Source organism: Enhydra lutris, unplaced genomic scaffold (assembly GCF_002288905.1).
Source record: "Enhydra lutris kenyoni isolate GAN:26980312 unplaced genomic scaffold, ASM228890v2 scaffoldscaffold44, whole genome shotgun sequence".
In the NCBI taxonomy this organism is placed as follows: domain Eukaryota; kingdom Metazoa; phylum Chordata; class Mammalia; order Carnivora; family Mustelidae; genus Enhydra; species Enhydra lutris.
The window spans coordinates 7,483,497-7,510,761 of record NW_019154128.1 but is presented as its reverse complement, the minus strand read 5'-3'; the positions used below and the strand labels follow the sequence as shown (position 1 = coordinate 7,510,761).

The following is a 27,265-nucleotide window of genomic DNA, read 5'->3' as shown; positions in this document are numbered from 1 at the left end:
TGTTCCAAAAATTGTTAATCAGAAATCTAAGGTAAAAGTGGGGATGGAAGAAGAACAACAAAATATCAGGGAATAATCAGATAAATCCAAAATGTGAGCCCTTCTATACAGCAGCTGGTTTCATTTCTTCAAAAAGTCAATGCCATGGCTATCAAAGGAGTGTTGGGAGGGATTGTTGTAGGAACAAGTTAAAAAAAAAAGTGGAGGGGGTATTAGAAACCTTTGAATATGGACTAGGTAATCGATGTTATGGGGATTGTTGTTTTTCTTAGTTGTAATAATGGTGTGTGATAATGGCCAGAGAATACTCTTATCTGTATTTAGAAATGAGGTTTTATTTTTATGTCTGTAACTTACTTTGAAATGGCTCAGGAGGGTATCTTATTAAGAGAAATAGATAAATATGATAAATAGATAAATAAGTTAACAGATATTTACTCTAGGTGTTAGATATTCATTATATTTAGCACTATCACTTTTTTCGGTATGTCTAGAAATTTCACAGTTAAAAGTAGAGAAGTAGTATTTCCATTTTTGAGGCAATCACTCTGAAGGTTCTATTTTAAAATTGTAGGCAGGGGCGCCTGGGTGGCTCAGTGGGTTAGGCCTCTGCCTTCGGCTCAGGTCATGATCTCGGGGTCCTGGGATCGAGCCCCGCATCGGGCTCTCTGCTCAGCACTGAGCCTGCTTCCTCCTCTCTCTGCCTGCCTCTCTGCCTACTTGTGATCTCTGTCAAATAAATAAAATCTTAAAAAAAAAAAAAAATTGTAGGCACACACGAATTCTAAAGGTGGTTTGTTTGTTTGTTTGCCACACTGACTTTTGCCTCATTTCAGCTTGCTTGTTAAATCTCTAATAATAAGAGACTGCACACCCTACATCCTGGCATGAGTGGTTAGGAGGTGCTTGCAGATGCTCTTGACAGGCTTGGCACTGGCCTTGTGGCTGTCTCACAGGCCCAGCTGTGTCTTGGTCAGAGTAATGGACCCTCCTTGTCCTCTACTGCTTTTGGGGAGATTTTCTTCCTAACCTGATAATTAAACTACTGCTGAGTACCTGGCCTCTGTGCTCTAAGAGTCTTGAACTTACAGAGGAATAAAGTTATTGGAGTGGTTGTGCCTTCTCTTTTTGAGTGGGTTGGGGGGAGCTGGTGGTGGCAGTCACATAGGCTTTGTGGGAAGGAAGTTATGTGTGGGGTTTAGAAATCAGGTAAATTGATTTTATTTTTGTGTTCTGATAAGCATAATCTTAAATGTCTTACAGTCAGACTGTGGGAGGGTGCTGGAGGCTTGGGGTAGCCCCTGGCTCAGTCTTTGGGGTATGACTTAGACCTCTTACAAGTGACTTCTCTGTATAAATACAGATGCAATTTGAATTGATTGGGTGGTTTTGAAGGAGAGTAACCTTAAGCTTCCAATTTCCAGCCATAATCAGATTTAGAGCCTTACTAAGAGTTGGTTATTTGTTTGTTTGTTTTAAGTTTTCTTTTTAAAAAGTTAAACATTGCATATTTTTTTCTAACTCGTTTCTGGCTTCAGGATATCTGAACTCATTTCCCTTAATATTTCCTGTACTAGGAAATAATTCTTTCAGACTCTGGTCACTTCTTTGTACCAGAGAGGTTTGTTGACAGTAAACAGGATGCCTAAGTGGAACAGTGGATAAGTGGCCCAATCTTGCAAGAAAAGCCACCAAGACATGTTTGGGATATTCCTTTAGGAAGAGTAAACCAACAGCCACACATACTTCGCAAATATGTTACCTCACTGGAAGTTGGACAGAGAGGTCCTAGAATTTAACCTGGTTTTTACTAGAAATTTTTCAAAATTCAGAATTGCAAAGAGCTTATCTCTCCTCCCACAAGTACAGTTTTTCAGAAGCTCTTTAGTTTGGAATTCACAGAGAGGTAAGCTGGACTTTGGACACAAAGGTTCTCCTTGGGGCAGTTTGCTTTGGTGTGTCTTTGGCTTTTGATTTTGCTGTAATCTGTTATGTCCAGAATGGCTTTGTCCTTTAACTCTCAGACCTCAGGAAAGTACACCAATACTACGCATTTGGTAAAAACAAGTATCTCTCCTTTGGAGATGCTTCTGCCTCTGTTTTTATCCAAACAGGAGTCTTCACTGGGCAGAGTCCTCCCAACTGCTGTCTCCAGATGGGGCTCCCAGACCGAGATGTTCCCCTCTAAGTGGTACTGTTTGTGGGGTGTATGGCAGGTGGACTTATCCTTTAATTAGGAAATTTGCTTTAATAGTTGCTGTAATAGTTTGGCTTCCTGATAACTGGGTTAGAATGAGCTATAAAATTCTGTTACTTGTACTCAGACATAGTTTTTTGGGGTTTTTTGTTTCCCCTTTTTCTTACTTTCCCATAAATAAAACTGCCTTTGGATTTAGGCTTACTTTTGGACTTAGGCTTACTATAAAGCAGTACTATTCAAATAAAAGATTTGGAGAAACTAATAGAAACACAGATTTTATTTTGTTTCTTAATTGTGCTTCCTTTTTACACGTGGCTTATTATTGCAATTACTTAGGCTGCTTCTCTAAGTATATGATTATCTTGCATTATAATAATAGTAATATTTTAATATCATAATGAGTTGGGGCATCAAGGTTTGCATTTCCACATCCAGTTGAGGGTATTTGTGCTCTTCAGAAAGATTTTGATGTATTTCTTCTCTAATTGACTAGCGGGCTTGGGAGATAGAGAACATTACTGTATTTAATACACTGCTTTTCTTTTAATAGCAGTAACAGCTTTTACTGAAGAATTAGGTGTTGGATTAGAAAAGACAAGTTAGCTTCGCAGGAAGCAAAAAGTACTTCAGTTTTGATACCCCACTTCAGTGTCTTCGGTGTCCAGGTTTTGGCTTCAGTATTGTATCCTTTTGGTTTAGTCCTGACATTTTAAATTTTGCTTGCTTTTCCCTAATGTTAGTGTCTGCACAAATCATATATTCTACTTTTTTTTTTCAGTGTACACCTTGAGATACTGGGGTAACACCTGTCTTGCCTACTTCTCAAATAATAGTATATAGCACTATGTGGTTCTTTCCTCTGTTAGTGGAAGGGTAGGTGGGCATGAGGTTAGATGGGCACAGAGATTTGTTCCACAGCAAAGGGTATTTCTAATACTTAGCCAACATTATTGATGTTAATATTTCTTGGGCAGTCTAAATCTAAGTGTTTTCTCTATAGTGAAAAGATGCCAGTTCTTAGGTACAGGATGTCAGTGGCCACAGTTGGTAGAAGCCTGTTCAGACCCTTCTAATTTAAACCATAATAGTGTTTGGTTATAGAACTAAAAGAAGAAGAATCTGTGAATGTCTGGAATTTTACTTATTATGTACTAATTTTGTAATTATAGATGAAAAAGAAGATCTTCGCCTTTTGCTTTCGCCAAAATCTTTTGTATATGTTTGATATATGTCTTCTTGAAAAAATTGTAATTCACTAAAGCTTAAGTGGTATTATGTGACTTGGCTTTTTTTTTTTTCTAATGTGAAATTAACTACTTGATTATTTTAAAGTCTCATTTATTTCTATCTTACCATTTCAACAAAAAAGTAGAGTGAGTTTCAGTTCCTTCTAAAAAATACTGAGTATCAGCTAGGTGCTAGAATTATAGTCGTGAAAAGTCAGCCAGGTAAGGTCCCTGCCCTCCTGGTGCTTACAGATCCATCAGTTCTTAAACAGAGGGAAGGGTGGTCATGGTGGATGGAATTTTGAGAAGACATATGGCTTAGTTAATGGGAGTAGAGTACAGTGGGAAAAATCATTGAAGATTTTTGTGATATTAGCTTCTACATTGTATTACAAATGAATTAAGTTCTCATGTTTGCATATTAATAAGATCATAGTATTGTGATACTCATCAAGAAGTGTCTTAAGATTTTTGAGTCATGATTTTTGAGCCATTTGTTGGGGGTTGAATATTTAAAGCCACACCTGGAGGGGAATAGGGATGACTGGCCACTTTAAAAGCTGACTGATACCAGTGAGATAAAGTTTTCTGAGATAAAAGTTTTCTTTTATTAATTTATCAGCAAAATTATATTTCATACATATACTAGGAGGATGAACTAGGTGCATTCATAGTTCTTCGTTACTGTTGATTTATTGTATCACTTGTTCAACAAGTAGGTTTTGTGTTTTAGAAAGTTGGTGGTAGTTTATTTCCTATTAGCGTGTTAACATTCATGTTGTCTGGAGCCCTCAAAGATGACCATTAACAATATGTTTCAGGTCTAAATTTCATAAAACATTACATTTTGTTCATTCTAATTTTTGTAGAATAAAAATATTACACTGTTAAACTCTGTGGTCATGCATATTATTCAGTTTAATGTGATTAGCAGTAGCTTGTCTTTTTATCTGGTTTCATTTCTTAAATAGAGGATGGGTCTTCATGTCCTAGTAGTCTCCTCACATAATCTCCTTGGACTAAGAAGTCTAACCTGGGATTCTTAGAATTGCTGGTGCTATCTTGTATGGCAGCTGGCCAGCCACAGGACGCAGAATTTCCCAGTGGGTATTTAGGTTGGAGTAGACCACTGTTACCAGGTGGTGCCAGATTGTGGCAGGATGCAAGATGAATGTGGATTGCACATAATGGCTCCTTCTATCCTTCCTCCACCCCCACTCTCCCATAGAAAGGAGATGCTGGTACTTAACTGAGTACCAAAAGGTAAGGAGCAAAAGCAGACCTTTTTCCTTCCTGATGGTCATGATGGTCATGATTACCTTGGTGGGGAAAACTTTTTCTAGACCAGCAGCATCTGCTGTGAGATGCAAAGATGGCATGGCCATTTTTAAGTTATATCCCCATTGCTCTATCACTTACACTTTGGCCCAGGTCTTGTTTAAGCATGCCCTCTGGTCCCCTGTTGTCCCATCCAGTTACACAAGCCCGTTTCTCCTTTCACATATCCTTCTATGCCAGCTGCTCAAGCTCCACTGAGTTTTAGGAGCCTGCTGGAAAGAACAGGGAGCATTTTCCACCTTATATTTTCTCTTGCCCTTCTCTCTGGTTGAATTTCATTCCTACTACTATATTTTTAACTGCACAGAGGTTGTACAGATGGCAGTCAAGTAGTTTAGTTGGACTGTGGCTCCACTTAATGAGGCCAGATTCACCATTGCTGTTCCCTCATTCACATGATTATTTGAGATGCACAGTGGTCCAGAATGGATGTGATTATTTGAAGAATTTGAAACTGTAATGAGAAGATGCCCAGTTAACCCCATTCACTGTCATTCTTTAAATAGAAGCAAAATCCCTTCTTAATTTACTAAAATCCTAAGACTGAAACACAATAGCTTGATGCCTTGTGATTGATGGTTTGGAAATTAATTGCTGGTGGTCCTGAACTATGGTTCATAGCAGAGCTTATTTTTGGGCCTCTCAAGTCTCTCTTGGCATAGTAAAAGCCAGGCTTCAAGCAAGACCTGCTGTCCCTATGCTTTGTGATTGCTCTGCTAGGGTTCAAATTCTGTTGCCTAAGTATGTTGAAAGAATGTTGCCCAAAATTGTTGCCCTTGGCCTCTACTTGAGTATACCCGTCTCTGATGGAGAGGTCTGGGGAAGAGTCCCACAGATTTGTACTCAGGGTCTCAGCCACCTGCAGATCATTCAGAAGCAAAGTCTTTGCTTCTTATTCCCTAAAAGGGCATATTGTCTCCCCAGGACTTATAGTCCACTGTCTCCCATTTTAAATAAATCCTGTATTTGAAGTTGTAGTTAACACACATGAAAAAGGACCCCTAATAAAATATCTTCAAACTTGTTGAACTTCAGTGACTTGCAGAAAATTCTTTGATCTAAATACCAGCTTTAGGAACACATCTACTGATTGAGAACACAGCTATAGAATTTATTTGTATGTACCTGAATTTTGTTCCTTTTAAATTGTGGATCATTGTGACTCCCTTTCCAAAGATCAGATGTAACTATTTTGTGTGTTTCCACCCATGAAAGGATGAGAAAGGAAAGTTGCTACTGAATTTTCTGTTATGCCCCTAGTCCGGAATAATAGCGTATTTCACTTTCAGTGCTATGTGGCAAAAGTAGTGCACAAAGCACACCTTAATTAATGAAGTCCTATCTGGCACTTTTATCTGTTTTTTTTTTTTTTTTTTTTTTTAAGATTTTATTCATTTATTTGACAGAGATATCACAAGTAGGCAGAGAGGCAGGCAGAGAGAGAGGGGGAAGCAGGCTCCCTGCTGAGCAGAGAACCCGATGTGGGGCCCGATCCCAGGACCCTGAGATCTTGACCTGAGCTGAAGGCAGAGGCTTAACCCACTGAGCCACCCAGGCGCCTCCCCCACCTTTTTTTGTACAATAAAGTTTAATCACAGTTATAAAAATGTGGCGTTGGGTTTGCGCTATTAACATATGTACAATCCAGCCCAACAGGAAGGGCCTGCCTCCCACCATTCTGGCCTGGCGGAGCAGGAGCTTCCAGACGCCAGGGTGGGAGGGTGACCACAGGGTCTGGCAGGTCTTTGCATTGGGTTTTCAGAAAGTGAGTACACCTTTACATTGGTGTAGGATAGTGCTTTGTAACTGCAGCAGAATCAGTGATCTCCTTTCCACTCCTTTGTTCCCTAGTGGGCCTGTGGTAGCCCAGCTCTTTCTCCATGATAGTAGTACCTGCGGTAGGAATTACATCTGTCATGGCTTTGATGCTTTCCCTCATATCTTACTAACTGGAGACCTGAATTGTAGTTTTGTCACATGACAATGTCGTAAGAATAGGAAAAGTAAACACCAGGAGGGGGAGGAAGGGAAGATAGTGCCAACAAAGCAAAATCCCTAAGCGGATATGTCTGTCTGTCTGAGGGGCCCCTCACTGAGCAAACAGGAAAAGAGGCTGAAGGTCCCAGAGGAGTCCTGGGTTTTGATCAGTCCTGCTTCCCTTAGTATTTAAATTTTATTTTAAAAATTGTCATAAAATAAAATTGACTTTTTTTTTTTTCGGTGTACAAGTCTTTGAATTTTAACACATGTACAGATTTAACCACAGTCAGAATACATAAAAGTTCCATTACCCCTAAAAGCCCCCTTGTGCTGTTCCTTTCAGTTCAGGTTTTGAAGGAATGCCTTGGTGCTGTGGGGACTGGCATTCTTCCTAGATAGGGCTCTTTGGTAGGATCCAGAAAGGGGCTGTGGAGGGGCATGGGTATGGCAGAATATGGGCAGCCCCCAGTTCTTCCCAAGAGGCCTGGAGTGTACTCAGGTGGGCTGGAGGCCTCTCCCTCGGATCTGTGATCGTGTGCCTCCATTCTAGGTCTCATTGCTCATTTTATCACACTTCAGTGTTGCTTATCTTTCTAATGAACTGGAGTTTCCTTTTCCCTTAAAGAAAAAAAAAAAAAGTCTGGATGATGATGGTTGTTGGTATTCATGGGCCTTGTAGTTATATTTCAGGACTTCCCCCATCTGTCTTAACCATTCAAGCTTCCTGCCTATTGTTGAGTGGCTTTCCAGGGCTAGTTGGGGGGTGGGGGGTGGGGTGGTGGTAAGTTCCTTAGGGCAACTGGCACACATCCATAAGCAACAGCATGGGGTACCTAGCCCTGGAAAAGGGAGAACCTGCTCTACCCCAGAGGCAGGTAGGGGAGAGTCTGCACCTGAGAAAGAAGTCGGCTCTTGGGTCTTATTTGGCCTCCTCCATTTGATTGTATTTCCTGTGAAGAATTTGTATCTGACCGAGTTTATTCCTGTATGGTCAGTTGAAGTAGGGACTGCTGTGGTGGACTTGGCCAGGAAGCCTCTGGGGAGAGATTCCCTGAGAGATCTGAAGGTTGTACCTCTTCTTTGAGATTGTGTTTACAAGTCACTGAGTAGATTCATCATGCCATCTACCACTCATGACTTGGTCTTCATTGACCTCCTGAGTATTCATTGAAAAACCATTTATTGCGGGCCTAACACAATGCAGGTGCTGTGTTAGGGATGTTATTTTTCCTGCCTCTAACTTAGAATCTAATAATTAGAGAGGTTCCACCTAGGTGTTGTTTTGTTGGTAGTGGGCTTTTTTTGGAGGGGGGGGTATTTTGTTCCTTTAAAATAAAATTTCTTGAAGTGTGGTACCCTGAAGGTCGGGGGTGGCCATACCTTCTGTTTGTCCAAGGCAGTTCTGGTTTACACCTGTTGGCCTAGCATACTTACGACTAGTGCCTCATTCATTATCAAGTGTCATGTTTGGATGATAAATTAATATGGTCACCCCAGTGAAGGGGGGAAGGCGGGGAGGGTGATTGCTTGCTCAGCCGCTAGTGGGTGTTTTTGGTGGAGTCCATCTGTTGTTTGGGCTTCTCCCATGCTGTCAGGGCCACACCTGTTTGTTTTACATGCCCAAGAGATAACAACCGTGCATTTGTTAGCTATAGCATGGTACTTAACTTACTGTAACAGGGGATCCACGGTGATGGTGTTCTGGGGCTTTTTATTTTTTATTGAGAATGTGGGTTTTGTTGGTCCATACTAGAGTCTTTCTGACATTATTCTTCATGGGGTCATCATTGCAGTTATTCTGAATTCTGTAGAGGAGATTATAAGATATGGATGCTTAGACTGCAGTCCTGAGATTTTGACCTGGGTGAGTCCCAAGATGTATACTACAAAACAAAAACACCCAATAACAACAACAAAAATGGTGACTGATCGTCACCTAGGGTTGAAGAACCACTGCTCTGGTCTCTGATCAAGGACACTTGGCCCATGCCGGTACATACATATGTGAGTATTCTGGGGAAGGAGGGCTGTGGAAATTGTTGGAGATTTCCTGCTGGCCCCCTGGGTAGCCTCTCAGTTCAGCTCTATACCTTGTTTCCATGGGTGTAAGGACCCAGTTTTAACAAATCTGTTTTTTAAGAGAAATGTAAAACTTAAAAATCCGGGTTTTAGAAATGTGTAGCCTCTTCATTTTTGGAAATTTCAATTTTGAAAAAATGGACAAAAAGCACCCTCTGCCCACTATAGGAAAAGTGATGTCCAGATTAGCCAGTGAATTACCAGGGAGAAGAACCTTGCTATATTAGCATCTAGAAAGTGGCTTCAGGTCTTAGAACTCAGAAGAATTGCCTTTATAAGATGCCAGATAATCTGAAATGGCAGAAGCACAACCACAACAGATAACACCCTGAAGCTCTGAATATGGCTCTGGTAATAGACTTTTGTTATTATTCAGCAATCGACTTGTGACCTCACAGCCTGAATAGTCTCCTGCAAATGTCAGTATGCAGTGAAGTGTGCACCATAAACATAGGGATTTATTTTTCAGTTAAAAATCTGTTATCTGCACCCCCACCCTCACCCCCCCGCATCCTCTGAGTGTTGCCCTTACAGTAAGAAGGGAGACTTTGCTTTCAGTGCCTGGTTAGAAAGTCATAATCAGGTTCTGCCAACAGAGGCCTTAACACCTCAACCTTGGGGATGGGTTTTGCTGAAAATAAGCTGTGCAGTCAGGTGGAAAATGGAGAAATCTTGCAGCTCTTTTTGGTCCAGAGCCTCTGGTTTTGCTTCTCACAGCCCTCTCTCTCTAACCCAAGCCTGAGCTTTGCAGGAGGGGGAAGTAGGCCATGTTGAGAATGGTTTTGCTTGCCCAGAGGAAAGGTTCTGCTCTAGATGCAGATGTATGCTGGGTGGTGCCTGTTTGCACAGAGATATTCTTGGGGCACTGTGTCTGCTGTTGACAGGAAGGAGTGGAACATGTTGCTGTTATTGGAACTTGAATAGAACCACCATGTTGCCTACAAGCCACAGAGGATGCTGCCCTGGCTAAGGTAGTAGGCTAGTGTGGCGTACCCTATGGCGCCTGTGAGTTTTTCTGTGTAAATGAATTCTGGCTCAAAAGGTCCTGCAGGGTAAGTCATTCATCACCTTCTTCGGCTCTCTGCCCAAATGACAGGGTATCAGAGAGGCCTGCCTCCCTGACCACCATAATAAAATAGCAACTGTCCCCATCCTGGCACTCCCTCTCCTCTTCACTCTGCTAGGTTTTCCCTATAGGTTTGTTTGTTTGTTTGTTTGTTTGTTTGTTTTGGTGCATCAGTACATATTCACAGCAACGGCAAAAGTATACACTTGTTTATTGCTTGTGTCCCCTCTTAGAATAAAGAACTCAGACTTTATCTACTTTGTTCACTCTTGTATCCCTGGAGTGTGGACCTCAGAGCCATGAACATTTCATAGTGAGATGACCACACTTCTGAGAAGTTAAGTGGCTCATTCAAGGTCATAAATCTGTCCAGTGGCAGAATGAGCAGTTGACTCAGATGATCAGAATTTTTGTTTACTTCTAGTATCTTGGATTTATTTTGGGAAAGCAAATTTTGGTGTATCTGTGGCTTGAAGAGTTTCAATTCAGTGTTCTCTTTCTAACTACAGTTCTGTAGAGTAATTTTGGATGCCTGTGTCTGTAGGTTGAAGAGAATGACTTCCCTGGAGCAGCACATCCATTGCTGTTTAGAGTCGATGAGACTTTGTGTCATCAGGGGGTTGGTCAAAGGGAGGGACTGAACCACAGGGAGGAAAGAGTGGCACTGAGCATTTGTCCCGCCATCTCAAGTTAAGCGTGTTGAAGGGCAGAGTTAATTAGGCAATTACATAGATTGGTGAGTGCTCACATTCACTTATCCTGGATTTGCTTGGCCAGCACACTGTGTGAGGCCATGGCTTCTGATCCCTTAGACGGTTTGGTTTCAAAGTTAGCTTTTTCTATTTTGCACCATTTTTCTGAGTCCTGCCCATTTATACTGATAGTTGCAGGCTTTTTGTAGACCCTAGTAATATTAGAATCCTGGGCAGGCACTGGGTAGGAGATGTCTTGTGCAGGTAGTAGAACTTGGGGGTGGCTTCTTAACTACCATCAGGTTTCTCAAGGTGCCTTGGTCTGTGGCACCTGAGGCTGTGGAATGAGTAAGGGGTTGACCGAAAAGGATTAAGAAGAGTTGAGAGGAGAGGGCTTCCATAAAACAGCCCACTGGAAGTTTCCCTCTGCCTGAGGGTGCAGGCAGGGAAGCGATTAAACTTGTATGGAGGCACATACCAGCAGCCTCTGACTGAATGCAAAATGCTAAGGCAATAGTTCTTCCTATTTTCTATGGAAATATCTTATAAGCTATCAATTATCTTTGTTCATTTGGACCAAGTTAAGTTTTAGATGGACATGGTATGAGTTTGAGCATACTTTGACTTTGAAAACTTGAGGGATCATTTATGGTAAGCATCATTTCTGGTAAGAGATGCTATCAAATGGATCTCAAAGGGAAATTCTAATGGTGGGTTTTCTCTCAAACCTCTTTTTTTTTTTTAAAGGAAGAATAGGGGAATTATGAGGAATGAATGAAATTCATGAATATGCTTATGGATATGCAGCACGAGCATGTTAAGAGTTGGATACAGACTTTGGAAACCAGGAGAACAAGTATGTCAGAGAACACACGAGGGAAGATTTATGCCCTCTACACTGTGTCAGTGCTGAGGACACAGCAGCAGAAGTAGCTGAGGTTCAGAAACTAGGTTATATTTGTATTTAAAAACTGTTCAGGGAGACACAAGGCTGCTTATAGGATGACGTGTATCAAAAATATATCTAGGTTCAAGGGCAGTGTTAGTGTCAGCTACTTGAAGTGCTGAGAAAAGGTAAGGAGCAATTTGAAAACCTTCACTGAAAGTTGGGTTGGTGATAAGTAGGAAGGGACCATGCATGGATGGATCAAGAGCCCAGAATGGAATCTGAATGCCCTGCATTGTTTAATCTCGTCTTTTTCTTTCCTCTTCCTTTCCTTTCGTTTTCTTTCTCCCTTCCCTTCCATTTTCTCTTTTCAAGTAATCTCTGCACCCAACATGGGACTCGAACTCACGACCCCAAGATCAAGAGTTGCATCCTTTACCAACTGAACCAGCCAGGCACCCCAGTCTCTTGTCTTTTGATTTGTGTCTGAAACTTTAAAGTTTTTTTTAACTGTCTAGGCCAATGAGAAGAGTTCGGTTTGAGTGCTTTAGTGATGTGTGAAATGATAAACTTCAATATTGAAATTATGCCATGGGTAAATACTGAAATTCTAGTGTCCTGTGGGTTTGGGGGAGAAGCAAAGGAGAGCTTCTTGGTGGGGTAGGGGGTTAGTGATTGGAGGAGAAGGAAGGGAACCCACAAAATTCTGTTTTCATCTTTTCTTGTGGGTAAATGGTTAAACATTGTAATAAGCAAGCTTTTTATTCAAACTCACTGATCTGTGTATGATACTTCCTGGAGTCCTATAGGAATCCTGGGAATCCTGGAACTCTTTGGGCTTCGGCACTGTGTCTGCTCTGGCTTCACAGTCTTTGGTGTGGTTTAGCCCTTTTGATTGTTATGCTATAGTATAACCCTGGGCTCCCCAACTGGTCGGTCACAAGGCTGTAGCTCCCTACTCTTGGCTCTTTCATATCTCCTCATTTGAGAAACTAAGAAGTTAAAACTATATATATAAAAAAAAATAAAGACAGGATTCCCTGCTTTGGAGTTAGGAACTTGTGGTCACCTTACATAATGCCAAGGGAAGGCCAAAGAAAGAGGAGTTCAGATTGAGGATTATGTTAAAGACAAATGTAGATCATTAGTATTGTGATAATTTAAAAAGGAAGTGTGGTATATGATGTGGTTTTAAGTAAGAAAATATTTCAGTGTCTAATAGTAAGTAGTTATAGGTACTGTTAATTTGTATGGGTTCTCAAGAGAAAAATTCTGGTTGTATATTTTCTTTGAAATCTGAATTAATAGACATTAATTACATTGTGATAGATCTGTATAAGCAGGTTTATCTGCCCAAAGATATATCACATTGGAGGGAAACATCTATCAGGACTGTAGTAGTTTTGAAATTTGGAAGGTTTGACCTTTAAGGACCAGCCCCCTGCTTTGTAAGCTCATCTCAGAGATACCATGCTCAAGCGTGTTGATCTCTGTGCCTTTGACACTGCTGTACTGCCAGTGCTCCCAGTCATGATACTGCCCCCTGGGAGGGACCAGGACCTATTGCAGAGGGTTGTGTTTATCACCATTTTACAGAGGAAGCAAATGTCCAGAAGACGTGAAGTAACTGGCCTCAGGTCACCCTCCTAGTGTGTGGTGAAGTTGGGCTTCGAATTTGGAGCTCCTGGCTTCAGTGCCTGCTTTGGGTGCTGTTCTTCTGCAGTATTTAAATATCTTACTATGTGAAAGAAAAGGAACTGATTTTTAAATTTTCTTACTTTTTCTCTTAAAAGTATGAATAGAAAATTTTATCATGATAATATCAGTCATATAGAAAAGTATAGAAAGATGAACTCGCCATTTTTTGTAGCTTGAAAGAGTCAATATGAAAATAGTGTTTATTATGTGCAGTTCTTGCTGTGAGAGCACTTTAGTAGGGAATATGTGTTCTAAGAGTTATGTATTGTATCTCTGTTGGTCATTTTCTTTTGTCCAATGCTTAGTTAAATTACCATCAGGAGTATAGTATTTTAATGTATCTTGACAGAGTCATGCAATCAAATTTCAGTTCTAGCATTACCACATTTACTACTTAGCTGTTGAATGTAGTATACCATATCTCATAGTGGCTAATAACTTTATACATATATTTGCCTACAGTAAAGGATTGGTATTTGTTATGCTATTAGACATTCTTTTGTTATTTTAAACTAAAATTGCTGAATCTGAAGTCAGTTGAGTTTTTCAGATAATTAGGGGGCAAGGCAGTTGCATATGTGTATTGCATGTTGGTGATAGCTTGTTTATAGAATCCCACATCTCTTGTTTTAGATGCTTGGATTTGAAGAGTTTCCAGTGCATTTTCTTTTACAATTAATGTAAGAATAGGTATGCTGATTTTTTTTGTCCTTTGTATTTTCTGAATGCTTACTATTGGTGCTTTTTAAATTTTCTAGTTTCCCTCTTTAAATAATGATTCCTCACACTTGATACTGTAATCTAGCCGCTGGCTCACATGTGTACCATACTACGGGGCTATTGCCTCCTTGGAAAGGGGCACTGTCCTTTTTTTTTTTAATAGATTTTATTTATTTATTTGACAGACAGATTACAAGTAGGCAGAGAGGCAGGCAGAGAGAGAGGAGGAAGCAGGCTCCCTGCTGAGCAGAGAGTCCGACGTGGTGGGGCTCGATTCCAGGACTCTTGAGATCATGACCTGAGCCGAAGGCAGAGGGCCTTACCCCACTGAGCCACCCAGGTGCCCCAAGGCACTGTCCTTTTTAAAGCAGCCTTGCTAGATGTCTTTAAAAAGCAGCTGCCCTTTCTTCCCTCCTGACCCACTGCCCAGCCAAATCCCTCCCTGTCTTTGAAGGAATTACACATAAACTGTCATGGCAGTATTTCTTTTCTTGCCCCTTTCATGTATGTGTCCATCCAAATGGTCTCCACTTCTCAGCATGAAGGTGCTTTTTGCTACAGTGCTGGCTCACCTAACTGGAACTTGCTTGCTCTCTGGCCAGCAAGCTCCCCCACCCCCAACCCCTGCCAAATCTGTTCTAGAACACAGCTGAAAATGACAGAACAAGCATGCAAAACCCATATGACTGGGTCCTTTCTTTGTAGGAGTCAGAATATTATCACCTTATGTAATGTTGCCTGAGGCTGTTGCATAATTGCAAGGACAGGTTAGTAATTGATGTTCATCATGATTTCCCTGAGCCATTAAGAAAAGTAACTTCAGTGTACTCAAGATTTCAGGGTTTGGAAAGATTTCCATCCAGACTGGGCTCTTAAAGAAAAAAGATGTATGCATCAAAACGACTCATTTATTGGGGAGTGGGCACTAGATAACAGTTTTTCATGCTGTTTATTTTGATTGTAATTCTTCGTAGAAGTTAAATCTGTACATTTCTCTGCTACTGAGGCATACTTGTCCTTAAAGGGAGTATTGTTCCAGGTAAGATAGCTCCAACCTAAGAAAGGCATAATTCTGTATTGAGGTCTTTAATTTTAAACTCTTGAGAGAATAGAAGCACTCTCTTTTTATTAAATTGCAAGTCTGGACTGATCTAACACTCATATATTCCTCTGCTTTCTCTGTCTTCCTGCTCATCCACAGCCCTGATCATGGAAGGGAGGAAGAGGCAGATAAGCAGATGTTGACTGTAATGAGAAATATTAGTTACAAGGATGAAATGTGCAAAAATATGAACCTGCTTACTTCATACTTGTTTGGGCTGTGGAGGAGTGTGATACGTGTTGGTAGGGTCATGTTGCCATTATTCCTGCTCTGTTCTAAGGAGGTGTTCAGAAGACTGAGGTATTTCCTGAAGTGCTCTGAGCTCTCTCTCTCAAGTTAATTATGTGGTTCCTTATCTTAAATGGCTTATGGAGTGCTGTCTGGGTAATACACCTCTTCTCTTTGGTTGAGTTTTGGAATTTTCGCATATACTTCCTAGAAAAGAGCACTCAGGAGTTGGGGGACTGTGGTTTTGGGTTTACAGTGCAGAACCTGTGAAGCTGGTCTTTGCCTTTGGGGTGGATGGATGTGGGATCTTAGAGTGGTGCGTGGGTTACCCAGTGCTGAGCTCATGCCATTCACCACATGGTCATGTAGGTTCGTATTTGTCCTTTAAAATAAGGAAATATAAGAGGGAGCAGATTGGAATAAAAAAAAGTTTCATCTTTATTAGGGCAGTTTCAGGTTCATAGCAAAATTGAGAGGAAGATAACCGAGATTTCTATATACCCCTTGTTTCTACCTGTGCGTAACCTTCCCCATTATGACATCCCCCACCAGAGTGGCACATTTTGTACAATTGATGAATCTACATTGACATGTTGTAATCAGTTAGAGTCCATAGTTTACATTAGGGTTGCTCTTGGTGTTGTACATTCTGTGGGTTTGGACAGAAGTATAATAACCTGTATCCATCAATATGGTAGAGTACAAAGTAGGTTAACTTGCCTAAAAATCCCCTGTGCTCTGCTTGTTCACCCTCCCGTCCCCTGTTGGAATTTTTAAATTGAGCTATGTGTGATGTGATAAGACATCTTGGGGAGAAACTTGGCACACCAGGGGCATAGTCCTGCTGGTGTGTGTCCTTCCTGCTCTCTGGGTATACTCTCTTGGCTATAAAATCAGCTGTTTTGTTAACTAGGCTTGCCTATCCTTTTAGCTCCTGAACATTTCAGGACACAACTTCTTTGTTTTTATTATAAACATATTTGACATTTCTTAGAACTCACGTGTTATAAATCTAACCTTCACATAGCAAAACCCCCAGCTAAGACAATGAGTGTATATGTTACAGTAAGTAAATACTGTGTAGTCCAAAAAGTAAATGAGAGCTTGAGTTTGGGCTTTTTAATACAAGCTTGGAAAAGTGATTCCAAACTCCAGAATGCAGAAGAATCACTAGAGACTGGCTTGAAAAGTCCTGGAATCCTATACCCCACTTAATGGAATTCTCTTGTGTGGGTCTGGGATGGATCCTGGAAATCCATACATCATGGGTGGAAGTGAGTGATTTTTGTAATTGAATTTGACATACTTAATAGAAATATTTAACATCTCTCTCTTCCCATAGTAAATCCCTTATTTCTAAAATATTACATGTGCAAACCAAAAAAACATCACTAGAAAATCATTAAGATCAAGTAACAGCTCCCAAGTTGGATGGGAATGAGGAGCAGCTGGTCGTTGCCCGTTCTGTGGCAGGCACACATATCACCCCATGATGGAATGCCCTCTTCTGACTAAGTGGGAGACTGGCATCTTCTTGGTTGGGTGCAGAGTAGAAAGAGCTCTATTTGTCCTTACATGTTTGGAGAGAAGTGATGCAGTTTTGTGACAGATCTTCTAGTCCTGGGTGAGTTGCTGAGTTCTCCCCTTCCTCCCCGCCGGTTGATACCTGCCTAAACTGTTCCTTTCTGGGATTCGGTAAGGAGTATTTGCAGTTTAGACATCAGGGGATCCACGTCTTGTCCTTTGATGATCTTCAAGAGCATCAGGGCAACCCTTAAAGTCCCTGCTATAGCCTCCATGGTGGGTCTACACTATTAGCCTCACAGTGATGGCCTCTTTAACAACACCTTTTGCACTTGTGCTAGAGCAGAGCAATTCCTCTCACACTGTCCTGTTTCGTAAGTGTTTCTGCTCCAGAGTACAGTGTTTCTCTGTCACCATGTTAGTGCCCCTTCTTGTGGATTTTTTTAATGTCCCTCTAAATTATAAACTTCCTGAGGGCTGATGGGGTGTTTTAGCTCCCCTGGCAGCATAGGGGATGTCCTGGGCACTGGTTAAATATAGTCAGTCTTCAGTTTACTGAATTTTGGTGTTGGTGGGTTTTTCTGTTAAGCAAATAGAAAACCAGTATCAGGAAGTTAATCTCTGGAGTTTTTGTTTCAGGTTAAAGTCAGCAGAAAGGAGAAGCATTCTGATCTCTAATATTTATGGAAAGAAAATTTATGGTGAGATAATGAAGGAACAGACAAGCCCATTACCAGTTTCAGAAAGCCAAGAATGAGGGGCTTGAATGTGTTCACATATGCCTTCAGATTTCCTAAAGAATTCCTTCAGGATATTCTTTCATTGACTTTTCTGATTTATCATAAGAGAGGAAAGTCCAGGGATTGAGAGTAAGTTTTTATTATTGGTTACTGCATTTCCATGCTTGATTATAACCACTTAAAATATTTATGTTATAGAATAGTATACTCAGCAGCTCCTATATAAGTTGGTTTAATGGGAAGTTTGTGGTCATTTCTATTTTAAAGTTTACAGCACTTAACTGCATAATCCTCTCAAAGCTTCAGTTTCTCTATCTATGAAATGGGGACATTGGTACCTACGTTGGGTTATTTCAGGAGTAAATGAAAGTGCACAGAAAGTGCTTTGGTCACTATATGACCCCAAAATAGGGACCTCCTGGGGCCTTGTGTCCTTTTCTTATAGTGCTATCTCTAGTACTAGATGCTTTCCGGGTATCATAAGGATCATGCTTGCTAGAGTTCAGGCTGTAAGCGTGCACCCCTCTGGGTTGTTGAGAGAAGAAGATATTTGTTGTTCCTGAATTGTTTACTTACCTTGCAAAGTGTCATAAATATAATAGAGTTTTCTTCTCTAATAGTCTATTCTCTCAGTCCGAATGAGTACAAAAGCTTTATGATTCTGTGAAGAAAGGTCAGAGTTAAGTAGGAAACTCTGAGTGCAGAAAAGGAGTTGCTGAGTTACAGTACATGTCCTTGTTCAGGTACGAGATGCTGATGCCATACAACGACAAGGGATGATTGTTGTCAAACAGGAGCATGACCATCCCCGAGGAGACGAGTCCCAAGTTAAGGACTTGGTTTTTCATGTCTTCGATTCATTTGGACCCCCTCTAAGTTTCCTCTTATGAGTGAGACCATCAGATTTTGCCTTTAAGTAAGCATATGTATTCGTCAGACGTATTTTAATGGAGTTTCCTGGGGGTCTAGGTAAAGATTATGTAACATGTCGGGGCACCTGGGTGGCTCAGTGGGTTAAAGCCTCTGCCTTCGGCTCAGGTCATGATCTCAGGATCCTGGGATTGAGCCCCATATCCGGATCTCTGCTCAGCAGAGAGCCTGCTTCCCCCCTCTCTCTGCCTGCCTCTCTGCCTACTTGTGAGCGCTGTCAAATAAATAAATAAAATCTTAAAAAAAAATATTATGTAACATGAGTTAGTTACCTGGTAGTTGGTGATTTGCCTTCTTTTTCCTCTTGGGATTTAAAAGCTTCCCGTGAATGTTGTTTCTTCCGCCACTAGGCTCCTCTTTGTGGATTAGGGACAGGCTTTTAAAGGCAGACAGACAGGCTGCCACAGTGCCCTGCATTTTAAAACCATGTTGTGTGTGTGTGTGTGTGTGTGTGTGTGTGTTTTCTCTTATAACATGTACATAAATATAATGCATATTTGCAGATGCAAGGTGTCAGTTCTGACTCTATTAGAAACATGAAGGAGAGTTAGAAATTAGGCTTCTCCTTAGCTTGGACATCTGCCAAGAATAGTTTGCGTTTTCCTTTCTAAAAAAGAAACATTCATTTCCCCCATTTAAAAACCAAAAATCAAATGTTGCAAAGGTTCTTTTAGTAAAGGGGACGATTCTGGTTAGTGTGGGCCAATCTGACTTTGTGTCAAATAATATTTATTGCAGCAATCATTTTAATTCCAAATCTTGGTAATCCTTAAAGGGCATTGAGGGGAAATAATTTAAGCTATTTCTTTAAAAACAAAGGACCTCAAAGCAGGAATTTGATAAGTTGATAGAAATGGTAGGAGTTCATCCCTTGCATTTTATAAATCATTGTGGAAATACAATCCTGCTGCCATCATACATGGGCAGATAACTTAATAACATTCACCTCAGCATTCTTCATCTGTAGTATAGGATAATGGCCTGTTTTGCTGGCCTTCAAAAAAATTTCTAGGTGTCCTAGTTATGAACGGTATTTGGGGGTTTTCCTCATTTGATGACTTATAAGTGCCTTAATGTTCACATGGTACCTCATATAAAAAGCCAGGGGCCTTTAGACTCTCCCTTCTGGCATTTTATTACACTGGATGGGACACCGTGTCCAAGAAATGATGCAGTAGGTCAAGAGAATCAAGTTCATAAATGGACGTTAGCTAGGTGTATTTAGTGCTGACCAAATCATATACTGGCATGTTCTGAAAGTGGATGATATGGTAGAAAGAAAGGTCCTATTAATATTAATTTGCAAACCTCTCCATGCACAGGGTAGGCATTTCAGTGACACAGCATGCTGGATCCAGACTCTGGCGAAGGAAAGTGGTCATATTGGTCATCTGTAGGGAGCAAACTGCATGAAGCAGCCTTTAAGAGATGGTGTAGAGGTCAGAGTGGAATGATAGAGTCTAGATGTGTAGTCTCAGACTTCAGTGAAATCATGCCTTTGCTTATATCCTTGAGTCCCTAGCACAATGCAGTTGGATGATTATGTGTATTTTCTCTTCATGTGCTGCTGAGGGCCATTCGTTACAGCTCTAAAGTGTGCCATGGGAGCGTGGGCAGGGCCTCCCTCATGGGTGGGGACACCTGGCTTTTGTAGACTTAAGCTTATAACCCACCCCGAGAGGAACCTTTAATATATTCTCTCTGGGGTAGTGTTGAGTAAATTACAGACAGACTTTTATCCTCTCAACCACTCCTCATATGACCTCCTTTGCGCACAATTACATGCATATAGATGTTTGGTGCATTTCAGTCCCAGCTGTAGTTTTTCTCCTCAGTCTGTTTGCTCGCCATTTTGGTTCTTTTTTTTTGCAAAGATGATGCATCTGAATAGATTATTATTTCTGTTTCTGATTTGGAGGTTTTCTTTTTGTTTCTTTTTAAAAAATAATTAGGGAAGTACATTTAGTATCCTACTGCCTTTTCCCCTATTGGCCATGCCCTTTGAAAATGAGAAATGGGCTTAAATTGACTGGGGTTATGGTAGTTGCAAGGGGAATTAAAGAGAAAGCGTTAGCATAGGCCTCTGGTGGGAGTGGATCTCTTATCTTAGAGCCCATTATATGCCAGATATGATGGCCAGAGCTTCATGTACTTTATGCATTTTATTTCTAGCCTGCCTATTCTAAAAAGAACATTGGAATCCTACAATAATCCTAGGAAACTTTCTCAAGGAAATTTACAGTAATGAAGTGGTAGCAGAGAAATGAAAGCCTAACTCTGCCAGAATCCCAAATTCATTTCTTTCAGTATGTTGTCTTATTTCTTATAAAGGAGGGAGACAGAATTCTTTGTTTGCTGATTTAAACTTAAATTTAAATTTAAAATGGACCTAATTTTGGAAGATCTGTCATGCGTTAATGAAGGCTAGTGCCTTTGCATGGTCCACCCTCTGGACACAAAAATAATTGATTAGTTGTCAGGTCCTGATTCTCTAATCCCTTAGTAAGGGAAACTCACGTAAAGCAAGTACTGAATGAATCCACAACTCTAAGCTTTTATGCCACTGTCAAACCGTAAGTTCTGAGAATACCCCTGTGGTCTTGCGTTCAGGCACAGAGGGAAATACTTCTACATTACATAAATATCTGGAGTGGTTTTTTTTTTTCCATAGGCCCATGGATTTTCTTCATCTGTAAGGATCCTAAATTATCAGGTACTCAGAAGACCTTCCCCTCCCCCACACCTCACCTAACACATTCCCAGCACAGTGCTGTTTACCTCTTTAAAGAACAAAAGCTGGGGGGCAATTCTTGTGACATTTTCTCTCATCCTTTGATTCTGTCAGCAAGAAATTTGCTTTAGTAATTTGGAAATAACCCCACTGCAGGAAGAGTAATCAGGTATGTGTTTCCAGTTTTGAGGTCTTCCTGGGTGCTAAGGAGATAGATGATCTTTGTGTCCCTTATATAGAAAGCACCAGAAGGTTTCTTAATATTTTGTTCCCTTAAGTTTTCCTCTTGGTTCTTGGATTTAAGGAAATCATAATTTGGCTTCATGATTGTGTTAACCAGTCGGTCATGGGAGTTTTTTTGATACTATGCTAATAAATTAATTTTCTGTCTTCAAATTTAGGGAAGCAAAGTCCAGTTGTATTCTATTACCATATTTATTATTTTATTTACCACTCATGTGTACTACACTGTTCTTTGCATCTTTGTTATTTTTCATGATAAACATCTGAAGTGGGCACCACTATTCCTGTCTTAGGAGGTTGAGGCACTGTTATGTTACCTTATACAGGCAAGGGGACACTAAGTGTGGACACAGTGTTGATGCTGGAGTCCATGCTCTGTGTCACTGTCCTTTAGCTTTAGGATCCTGCCAATGCCCATGACATGGACAGCTCAGTTTCCAAAAAGGCTGAGGTTACAGATGCAAAACACACATAGGCAAAAATTTTAAATAAGTGATTCAGGAATGCATTTTATCAAAAGATACTAAGTCTTGGACAGACAGGTAGTAAAAAAAATGGCAGTAGAATCAGAGATATGGGAGACCATATAATGTTCATAAATTACCACTTTCGTGACACACAGTTGTGTTCTACTCTGCATCTCTGGGGTGGAGCTTCTGTAGAGGTCGAATGGCTTCTTAGATCATTTTGTGCACTGTATGGGAACATAGATACAGGGCAGCATTTTCTTGCAGGACTGTGGATTACTCAGCTGTGAATACAGGAAGGGTGCCAGATTGTTCAGCAGGCTGTGTGACGATGTTGGGGATGGTGTGGTGATGGAGTACTGAAGCCACAGTTGAGAGGACAGTTCATATCTGCGGAGACTGACTGATGGAAAAGCATGCGTGTGGAATGGTAGCTGGGAAATAGCTGACAGTTCCTTGGGCCGTGGACCAATGTGGGACAAGCCTGCTTGCTTCAGAAGCAGAATTTGAGACTGTCTAAACTGCAGGTGTGTGTGTTGTGGGAGGTGGTGCCCCTACTTGCATGGAAGCACTTTTGAAGACCAGGAAGGTAATTCACTTTGGGACGGGGCAGGGGGGTGGTGTCTGTGGGTGGGTGAGAGTTGCAATGAGATTCCTGGCCTGTGGATTTTATTTGTCCTGGTTACCTGTATGTTACGTTGTTGTGTAGTTCCTGCTCGTGAAATCCTGGGCCATTGCAGGACTCCATATCACCGTGACCTCATACAGTTGAGACGTAATTGTAATGCAGTGTCATTTTCATGGAGTTGTTTTGTCCTAGATGTAACTTGAGTTCGTGGGTAAGCTTTCCAGACTAAATGGGAGAGCTTTCCTCAGGTTTCAAGTTCTAAAGTTCGTAACTATTCAGCATGAGACCACACGAGAGGCAGGCTCTTGGAAGCTATGGGGATGTTCTTTCTGTTTTACATTTGTTGAGAAAAGACTCTTGTCCACAAAGTCCTGAAGTACATCAGGCTCAGGAGATCTGGATAGCTCTGTGTTACCCGCCTGAGAAATGGCCAGCAGAGCACTGCAAAGAGTGGATGGAGGGACACAGAGCTGACAGAAATTAAAACTAGTCCTGTTCATCTGGGTGTGAGATTGACCTGACATTGGTTTGAAATGCCCAGGGATATGAATAATGAGTTTTAGGTCCTAGGTCAGGAGTTAGACTATCACTGCATCATCCCTATCTCTTTTACACTTCCTTATTCTGGGTAATTATTCCCCCAACTTCCCTATCTTGGGACTGCAGGAAAGCTTCAAAGAAGACTCTCAGGTAACTTTTTTGTAAAATCGAGTAATGAGTCTTGGGAGTACACTAGGGAAAAATGGCTACTATCCATTTCTGAAAATAAAGATCAAGAGGCTTTTTTGGGTCATTTCATTCATATAGAATGTTAAGAAAGAAAACGTGATCAAGTTGATGTGTAGAAGAAAATATTATTTAAGTTGCTTAGGTTGAGAGGTAATGATAAGTAAATTGAACCTGAGAAGAAAAGAATTGATACTTTATCAAAACTCATTGGCTCTACCACTTCTTTTGTTTATTAAGTGGAGTTCATTGGCATTACAACCCATATTGTTCTACTGGAGGTCATGGGACTATTTCATCATTACTTTGGGAAAAAAATACAAAAGAAATGATACATGTAATGATTTATTGAAACTTCAACCATTCTTTTCTAATGATCACAGAAAAACAGTGGTGCCAATTTTCTTCTTTTTTCTGTTTTTCAGGGTCGACATGTTAAAACAGGTCAGCTGGCGGCCATCAAAGTTATGGATGTCACTGAGGTAAGGTTGGGTCACAAATAATTTTAAAGAAATCATTCTATAAAAGCAAGACTCTCTTGTCCCTCCAACCCCTAGTGTAATGGTATTGTTCTGTTTGTAGCATCGATCTTGAACAAGTCGCACCCCCCGCCGCCCCCCCCCCCCCCCGCCAGTAACATGGTGGGTTCATAAGGTTCAGCAGACTAGTTGGCTTAAATTGTTGCAGATGGTCCCCAAGTAACTAGGAATCAGTAGCATTTTCTTTAAATAAAAACAAAAAAACAAAACAAAAAACTGAGTGATGTCATCCTTGGCAGCTTAATGGGCCATAATTGGAAACATCTTCTCTAATGGAAAAGAAAAGATTTGAGAAGGGATTGTGGAGGTCACATGAATAGGGAGATAGAGGGTTGTGGGGTGGGGAAAAGCTTCTCTAGGGTATTAGGCCACATTTGTGCCATTTCTTTTATTTTTAACATGGGGAAAGAAAACAGACCCAGCCAAGTTCCCAGAGGTTTGAAAACAGAAACATCTGTTAGAATGCTGAGCAGATTGTTGGCAAAATTTAGTAGCAAAAAATAGTTCTTGAAATGGTCACATGAGGATTTACTCTGTAGCTTTAGATGGGAAAGAGGAGAGATTAATTCACACAAAAGTAAGTGTATATGTTCCTGTGAGTGTACATACATGCTCAAGTCCATACTTAGACTTTTTAAAGAGGACCATGGACTATAGTCAACAAAATCCATCTTACTTTAAATTATTTTTATCTGAAATCTTACTTTTCATTCTCTTGGTTTCTTCTAACTTGCCTAATTATGAGTAAGATTACCATGATATATCACAGATTCTAGAGAGAGTTAGGTAGCAGCCATGGGGATCTAGGATATCTTTTTGAAAATTTATTTGTACTTCTTTTTGAGAGAGAGCATGCATGTGAGGACACATGTGCAGGAACCAGGGGAGGGGGCAGAGGGAGAGGGTGAGAATCTCAAGTAGGGGCTTGATCTCACGACCCTGAGATCATGACCTAAGCCAAAATCAGTAGTTGGACACTTAGCCGCCTAAGCTACCCGGTCGCCCTGATTTGGGTTATCTTTATATCAAGCTATAGTCTCCCCACATCTGGGTTTGGTCTAGGGAAATAATGGCTAAACCATCAGGTGTGCAGTTGAGCATTCTAGAGCGGTTTCTTCCTCCGTCCTTTTCTCTCCTTGGTCTCTAAGAACATGCTCATCTCCAGTGTGCATGTTTGTTAGTAAGAATTAGAAAACATTGTTACCTGTGGACTATGGGACAAATTATAGAACTTTTTACAAATATCTGAAGATGGGACATTTTATGAGACGGCAGCTCTCTTTTTTTCTGCCAGAGAGAATACTGGAGACTTCATAATGAAAAGGTACCCATTGCTTGGTTGAGTGGCCTAAAGGTTCTTGTATTCTACTGGGGTAAAGGACTCTTCTTTGGCCTTATAGTGAGTCTATCTTGGTGTACAGCTTGGGGAAATTGGATGCTTTCCAGTTAAATATTATTTTTAAGATTATTTTAAAGAGTGGTGAAGGAACAAAAATTTTAATTGTGATTTAAATACAATAGTTAAGTTATTTCTGAAGTGCCCTCTGTGAATGGAATAATGGATGGCACCTTCCTCTCAAGCCTCCATTCTTGCCACTAGGCATGGTGCTGGTGCCTCAGTGGGAAATGTGTAGTTGGAGCCCGTGTTCTTTGGCATTTATTGACACACTTCCTGACTTGTTCGTTAGCAGACTGGGCATCATTCTGAATGTAAGCTTTAGGAATTTTATGAAGCATTTGGAAGTTCTGAGAGTTACATTTTTTTTTTCCGCTTTCCTTCTTGACTGATGGATTGAGAGAAAGAGGGAGAGTAGGAGTGCACAGGTGAGTGGGGTGGGGCGGGGGCAGAGAGGGAGTATGGAGGTTGAGAGAACCTCAGGCAGACTCCCTGCTGAGTGTGGAGCCGCTGCAGAGCTTGAGCCCATGACCCTGGGACCATGACTGGAGCCCAAATCAAGAGTCAGACGCTTAACCAGCTGAGCCACCCAGGCGCCCTGAGAGTTGCATTTCTTTTCTCACTTCAGCCTGTGCTGCCCTGGCTTACAGAGCTTTTGTCACCAGCCAGGCTGTGCTCCCTTCCACATCTCGAATGGAATCTGAATGAGGTTTGTCTTCTCCAGAGCAACCCTCTTCCCCTAAGCCCGGCTCTGATAGTAACTGTGAAGTATATAATCACAGCTTTAAAAAAAGCGTAAAATATAGGAAAATATTTTTAAAAATTAAATCTTTATAAAAGTGCCACGTTGCAGTAATCACTGTTGGTGTTTTGGTTTATATACTAGTCATATATGAGCATAGCTATGAAATACATATCTATGCGTGTGATAGATGCTTTTGCATTCCACTTTGTTGAGTTGTATACAAAAGGTATTTCCTTGCCTGCAAAATCAGGCACTGTTGGACAAATGCATTTTCAGGACTCCTTTAAAAATAATTGTGCAAAGCCCATGTGTTCAGGTAAAATGATAGCCAGATGGTGAGTCTTCAGAACAAACACAAACCCAATCAGCCGTTTACCATTTGGCCTCTCAATAATGTTTCTTGTGTGCTGTTTTCATACAGTGACCTCTCTATAGAGTGACCTCTGTGCAACAGTTTGGGGCACAATCAGGGCTCAGAGCAAGTGTCAATTATGGAAAGAGGGTATCAGGCAGCTGGCACCCTGGAAAACATTCCCTTGCCACCCCTCACATCAAGGATCTCCCTGCTCTTGTCAAGTTTTAGGCATTGCCCTGAGGGGGATTTGGGAGCAGTCTGGCATGAGGGGAAAATTGTAGGTGATGTTTCTGGTTTCAGCTCCAGCAGAAGAGGCTGTTGGAGTGGTCCTGTTGATGAGAGGAGGATTCTGTATAGTTCCTGAATTCTACTCAGTTTCTTCTCAGGAACAAAAAGTATGAATGCTTATTCCTGGGCGGGGGGGCGGGGAATCATGGACGTGTCCTGACTCTTGAGCCTCTTCCTCAGGTGAAATTGAGAGGCAGTTACCAGCCTACTAGTTATTTCTCAGGCTCAGAAGGCCAGAAAAGCAGCAGACATGGGGAGGTAAATGGCGTGGCTGCTCTTCTTCTCAGCTGTCAGCTGTTAGCATCCCTGAATGAATGTGCTATAGGCTGGCTGCACTGAGTCCTCATCACTTCTGTACATGATTTTGTGATCCTGGAAAACGGAGCCAGCTGAAAATTCGTATTTCACCCTGGGTGAAGTAAAGGTACCACGTAGGGAAGTGGGGAGTCTAGACTGGAGGCGTTTATTTGCAAGAGATGTAGAGATCTCTGTATATCTTCTCCGACTTTCACAATTTTAAGAATTGACTATCCTTAGGATTGTGAAGAGCTCTTTTTAAAGAAAGCTTGTCATTTATCAGATTGGTTGTGGGAAGGGTAAGGAGCAGGTTAAGGATACATTCAAACTGGAGAAAACCAGGACATGAGATCTATAATGTGGTGCTTTTGTTTTTGAAATAATTATAGATTCAAAGAATTTGTAGAGAATTATATGGGGGGTGGGGTCTCATGTACCAGC

At 41.1% G+C, this 27,265-nt stretch overlaps 1 protein-coding gene across 13 annotated transcripts in view; it reads left to right on the top strand.

Moving 5' to 3' along the window:
* The window catches only part of LOC111155964 (mitogen-activated protein kinase kinase kinase kinase 4), a 188,677-nt gene that overhangs the window by 58,761 nt on the left and 102,651 nt on the right, over positions 1-27,265 (top strand). For all 13 annotated transcript variants that reach the window (XM_022516452.1, XM_022516447.1, XM_022516449.1 and 10 more), the window contains exon 3: positions 23,630-23,686. In XM_022516452.1, coding sequence (XP_022372160.1) covers positions 23,630-23,686 — 57 coding nt within the window. The remainder of the gene's footprint in view (positions 1-23,629; positions 23,687-27,265) is intronic.